This window comes from Monopterus albus, unplaced genomic scaffold, assembly GCF_001952655.1.
Source record: "Monopterus albus unplaced genomic scaffold, M_albus_1.0 scaffold123.1, whole genome shotgun sequence".
In the NCBI taxonomy this organism is placed as follows: Eukaryota; Metazoa; Chordata; class Actinopteri; order Synbranchiformes; family Synbranchidae; genus Monopterus; species Monopterus albus.
In genome coordinates, this window is record NW_018128003.1 from 139,262 (window position 1) to 145,728 (window position 6,467).

The following is a 6,467-nucleotide window of genomic DNA, read 5'->3' on the forward strand; positions in this document are numbered from 1 at the left end:
TAAAAACGAATCATTGACCAAGGAATAATGTAAAGTCTGATGGTGTTTCACTGGAAATATGTCATTTTGTACAGGGAGAACAGTTTAGATAAATGGTTTCTATGGATCAGTAATTCATGCCCTGAAATAACAGGTAATTCTCAGAAATGACTTTTTCCTGCACTTCGTAACTTCTTTTGTTCCCTAAACTTCTACCTTCAAATGACTTTAAAAATATATATTACATCAAATTATTGGACATCCATCTTTAGCTCTGATGCCCTTTAGAACCTTGAAGCCGAATTTTTATTAACCATGTTTGAAAAGCTAAATTACACACACATTTCAGCTCTAAATCAAAATTAAGCTGCATTAAGTGCAAGCTGTGTAGGTTATAAAAATAACACTAGGTTTTTGTGTAAATGAAGTAAATTACTAAAGCAAACAAAATAATTATATTGAACACACAAATAAATTACTTGGGCAACAGCTGGCCAAAGACCCTCCCTCATAGCTGCGTAGTGTTGGATCTTGATGTTGAGGTGTTGAAGTGAGTGCTGCTTGTTGCTGATGCCTGTGTCCTCTGTACTCAGGCTACGGGATCATGACAGATAAAAACGACGTTCATCAACGCATCAACTTGCACTGTCAGCTTCCAGCCCACCAACCCCCCTATCGTGTTCGACCTGCCCAACCCCTCCAGCTCCTGAGACCAGAGGCTGGGGGTGAGGAGGGTCCAGGGCAGGATAAACTACTTTTTTTCTATAAATACATCAAGTTAAAAAAAAAAAAAAAAACATTAAGTGTTTCTTTGCCAACTTTTGGTCCTCTCCAAGCTGTTGTTGATAATGAGGAGATTTGGAGACATAGGTTGGGGTGGGAGTTTGTCTGAGAGGGTTAAAGGAGAATACCGGTGTTTTTTTTTTTGTGCCAACAGTGCTGGGTTCCCACTCAAATCTATCCATGAAGAAACTTTGTTTTGTCCTTAATTCATCATGTCGAGTTGCACGTTTCTAGGTCACACTGAACTTTCTGTCAGCCTCCTGATATCCAGGAAATAACCCACAAAATGTGTTGCTTAAGTGCAGAATGTCGAAATGAGAGCAATAGTGATGGTTTTCAATATAGTAGCCTAGTTTTCAGTTTTACAGACAAATACAGTCTTTATTATCAGAAAATACTAAATCATTTTGGGATCCCTTTTTTCTGCTCCATTTAATTTGGAAAGTTTGTCTTTTAAAAATAAAAACCAAGCAAGAAAGTCTCAATAGTGACAGCATGCAGTGCGAAATTAAAGGGGATGTTAAAATGAGTGAGTCTGATGCCGGTATTCTCCTTTTTTTTGTGGTTTTGTGGTTTAACAATCCTGCTCTTGATAAAATTGGTCAGATCTGTAAGATAAATGATGCTTTGTGAATTTGTACAATTTCCTTAAGTTTGGTTTGCGTTGGACAGACAATGGATGCCATTGTTTTATGTCGTATCATCTGATATTTTGTGTTTAGGTCTTTGTTTTTGTTTTTTCTGGTCACTTCCTATTTTCTTATTGGCTGACAGGGATGCTGCCTTAAACTAGCTTTAATGTTCTCAGCTAGAGCCCCAGTCTTTATTTATTACCCACATCCCAGTAAAATACCACCTGACTAACGCAGGGACAGAAAGCTATCGAACTACAGTCTGAAATTAACTTTGTAACATCCCATTATGGATTTCTGATCTAATTTGGAAAATGTATGTATAAAATATATATATTATATATTCATGTTGTAAAAACATCTGTACTAAAAGTAGTGTTTGACAAAAAAAGAAAATCTGGTGCATTTCTTTGTATTTGCACCTGTATGACTGACACCTTTCTTGAATGCTCCCATCAGACACTTCTGTTTTCTTTAATGTTTTTGTATCGACTCTCCTAGTAGGGTAGATGTTCATTTGGGATGAGAGAGGAAATTCTGTCACAATCCATCAGGTGCTGGTTGTTCCCAACAACACACCTGCCTAAACATTAAGTTGTCCTTTAAAGTGTAAATCTGATAGTATGTGTTTATTGCTTTTTTTCTAATTTTGCACTGTGTCAATGCAATCTTGCTAGCACAAAAAAATGTTGCCGCTAGTTGTCTCAACTTGGCTGCTGTAAATGCTCTTTTCGTGCTCCGTTCCTCTCTCGCTTTTTCTCTGATTGTATCCCTCTTCATGCAATTGTTAGTTCTCTTTCAGTTTATTGTGATATATATTTAGCTGCCTTTATATGCAAATAAAATTGCAAGATTTTTACTTATCACACTCCCTGTTCTTTGTACAGCACAAAACAGATCCATGATCAAATGAGTGATGCTGGATTTTGCCCAATACAACCTCAGACTGACCTGTAGCTCCTGAGCAGCTCCACTGGAGTAGTTGGGGTTAAGGGCCTTGCTCAAGGGCACCACAGTGATGTTAATGAGGGTGAGGCAAGTGCTGCTTTGTCACCTCTCTCACTCTCTAGATTTGATCCTGAGGGTCCGGGGATTGAACCAGTGACCTTTGGGTCAGAAGTGGATTAATTTTCTGCCAACTAATCATTTCTGCTCTCGAATACCTATTGGTTTCTGGGTTCATGGGAAAATAATTACACTGCCATGTGTAGTGGGGGTCAGTAGGTACACAGCAACAAATTTAGGCCGTGGGGCGCCTAGGAGGTTTCTGGAGCCATGTCCAGTATTGGGTCTTTTTATGTTGCTATTTCTAAATTGGAAACTACTGTATGATTAGGGGACAAAGTGGCTGAGTGGTTAAGATGATGGACAGCTAATCCATTGTGCTCTGCATCTGTGGGTTTGAATCCTATCCTTTAAAGACAGCCACATCATGGCAACTGTGGTTCGGTTGGCTGTTCGAGTCTCAGTGCCTGCAGCCTGCCTGTTAAAGTATCTTTGGACAAGACACTGAACCTCAAGTTGCCCCAGATGGTTAGAGCCATTGGTGTGAGCCGCAAATGGCTGCCTCGGTTCTGAACAAAATCCTTGTGTGTGTAACATACTTGGCCAAATAAAGTGATTATCTGTTGCTGTGTTTTGGACTTTAACTTGAAAGTAGAAACTTTCCAGACACCAAATCAACTTACATTGTCAACAAGCCACCACGTCTCACAGAGCAGAGAGGGAGGACATTTTTAATTTGCTGTAAATATGCTCATCAGTTTTTAACTGAAACACATTACAGGTGTTAGATTTTAAGAACTTTAAACATCACAAACAAAATGCTATACGAGCAGAGATCAACACTTGACTCTGCGCGCTGCACTCGACAGAGAATATGGCTTGTGGTTCTCCCATCCTCGTTATGTGGATATTCACAATGGTTCAGCTCCAGATTTGCATCATTTCTCGTTTCATCAGGTTTCATTCCTTTTCACCACTTGGCAATGCAGATCCTTCATAGGCCAAAAATAAAATGGATTTGAGTTGCGAGGTGCCTTTGCCAGCCTTTCCCACCAACCCCCTTCTCTCATCGCCACAACATCAAAGCAGCCCAACCAATTAACTATTCCCTGAAACGAGAGCAGCAAAGCATCGCCCAACACCCACCAGATCCCCCTGCACATTACCATAATCCAGTCTAATCATATTAACATAGGCCACAGATGAGCAGGAGGAGACACGGCTGCTCTGGCTCTTCTGTGTTCGTTCGGTATCTTAGTGTGGGTGAGAATGCATACGAGCACTCTTATGAAGCACATACTGTCTTTCTGTAGTGTTCGCTCCTTGAATATATGCCTTAACATACCCTACTGTATATGCCCTAAAATCCTGTTAACACAGAGCTGCAACAATCAGTTGAATAATTAGTCTGAAAACTGAATAATCGTTTATCACTTTTAAGCGAGATGACAAACAGCTGTCTCCAGCTTTACAAACATGAGGACTGCTGTTTTTCCTTGTACATGATAGTAAAAACTGAATATCTGTAGGTTTTGGACTGTTTGTTCAAACAAAACATCTGAAGACATAACCTTGGACTATAGGAAGTATTGTTGATTTTTGTATCACGTTCTAATATTTTAAAGACAAAATGACTAATTGATTGAGAAAATCACTGTAGAATTAGTCTATACTGATGCCCTACAACACCCTTAGTGCACACATGATTAGAATAACTTACTGTAATGCAATTTCTTTGCTTAATAAAGAGTAACCTTAAGGTAAGCGATAAATTCTTGAATTATATTACAGTTACGAGACCCATTAACGCTCCGTTACTTTGACAATTTTGGACTTAGCTTACTGTCTTACTGACTGTAGATTGATATGATGGCTGGATTACCAAACAGGCCACCTAGCCCCAAGATTCAAGAGTCCTCTGAGCCCTGTTTGTTTGTTTGAAAGTTGCAGAGCTCAGTTACAAAGCACCAAATGACCACAAAGAGATACAAAATGACTACAAAAGTGTCACACTTTAGAACTTAAGACCCAGATGCAGACCAGAGGCACAGTGAACTAGGTAGGTAAAACAACAACAGAGATTTCATGGCACAACTTGAGCAGCACAGGAAGTAATTCTTTTAACAGAACAGCAGTTCTTTCAGGAGGGAGGAATGGCAGAACAATAATGAGGAGATACAGGTAGGCTGTAGGAATACACTTTGTAGACATTAACAGGCAAGAAAGATAAGAAATCACTCTCAGGAGAGTAGCTGGGGTGAGCAGAGCAGAGGAGCAACAAAACTCAGGTAAGTAGTCTGCAGGGAAAAACAAACAGGAAGCTTGGTCATGATCAAGGGGAAATAAGAGGTTGTTACCAAACAGGCCAGGGTGGAAAAAAGACCAGCGGTAAATCCCAGTTCCCTTATTCGATCATTCCTTGCTTGGCCCGGAAGTCATTCCAATCTGCCATCTCAAAGGACATCCCAAAGCTTTTATTCCTACTCTGAGGAGCGAGGAGGCTGCCTGGAAGAGACATGAGTGAAGACACACAAAAACATCCTTCACAGAAGTCTTTTATGGACCTACCCGCCTCTTGATCTGTAATCAGGCAGTGGATGGATGTTTCACATGAAGGATCAGATGAAAGGTTATCTCATATCTGTATAGTATAAATGTGTTTCTTCCACTATGCTTTCATTGTATTTTTCCCTAGGTGAATCCCAGTTTCGTTAATTACATCCATGTTAGCCTCACATACACATTTTTCTTGTATCTTAGTCCTTCCCTAAATTTTTATGAACATGGCTTGTACTTTTGACTTTTTTTAACAAGAGAACCAGATATTTTCTAACACACTTGTTCATCTTTTGTACTGATAATTTAACCAGGATGCTTTCAGGCCCATTCACTATGCTTAGAAGTTAGAAGAACATTTGGTCACCTAAATGTGTGTGTGCAGAAAATCAACAGAGGAATGCTCATCAGCGCAAACCTTTTCTTTTCTCATTTTTTTTAATGATCTAATTTGGTTTTATTAGCAACCAAGCATCTGACAAATCTGTTATTTTTGTGGTTTATCAGTGATTCTTCCTCTCTGTCTTTTTCTTTTTCTATGACCTGTCCTCTATTCTGGTAGTTTCTCTACCTTTCATCCTTTCGTGTCCCATTGTCAGGATGTTCATAGCTCTGCCAAATTGCTGGTTGTGTTAATTATACAACAGCTGCTGGTGATATTGGGTGTTTGTCAGGTTAGCCTTCATCTGCTGCTGATGGATATGGGTGAGATGTGGCAAAGGCTGACAGAATTTGAGCACACTATCCACATGTTTGTGTATGTCTTACTCTGGTGCCAGCACTCTGCATGCAGTGCTTATATGGACTTAATTGCCAGCCAGTGGTATTATTGTAATCTGGACTCCACTTGGCAGAAGTGGACTTACTATGAAATTATTCTCTGAATTTCAAGTGTCTGAGTCATGTAGGTTCCACTCCCTCATCTTCCTCATGTGGTCTTACATCTTTTTAGACTAAATATTTTATTATTACAGTAGTTTACATTATTTGGCATTCAGTTGAGGAAGATACTTGGAAATGGAGGTATATAAACTCCAAAGACCTTTAATAAATTTACACACTTGAATGTTATGTTATATATTATGTACAGCCATATGTAAATCGGACAGCATTTGGTTCTGTTTTCATTTGTTCAGTTCCAAATTGATTACATTTGATTTTGTTGAAAGTTATTGGCTAATGATAGAGCTTTCTTAATTATTTGTCAAGGTAATTATTTTCTCCACAGATCAAATTGATGCTGTCATTTCTCTTTACATTCTGAGATTTAAAGGAGTCTTTGAGCACTGATTGAAATGGAAGACCTTCCAGCCCCAGTAACAATGCTCAGTTATCACACGTGGATCAGCTGAATGACGGGAGCTGATTAGTGCCTCCACTGTTTCTTTACCAGAGTGATAAAAGCTGCTTTTGTCTAATGGCATATATAATTTACCTCCTTCCTGATTTTCGCTCTTCTGTCTATCACTCTCTCATATCTTGCCACCATTTTGTAAGCACATCATTGATTAT

General features: G+C 39.2%; 1 protein-coding gene across 1 annotated transcript in view; it reads left to right on the plus strand.

Moving 5' to 3' along the window:
* The window catches only part of mpped2a (metallophosphoesterase domain containing 2a), a 67,241-nt gene extending 66,470 nt beyond the window's left edge, over positions 1-771 (plus strand). Inside the window, 2 exon segments of the mRNA XM_020612336.1 lie at positions 573-591; positions 593-771. Of these exon segments, the coding sequence (XP_020467992.1) occupies positions 573-591; positions 593-689 (116 nt within the window). The 3' untranslated portion in view covers positions 690-771.
* Positions 772-6,467: the final 5,696 nt, after the last annotated feature.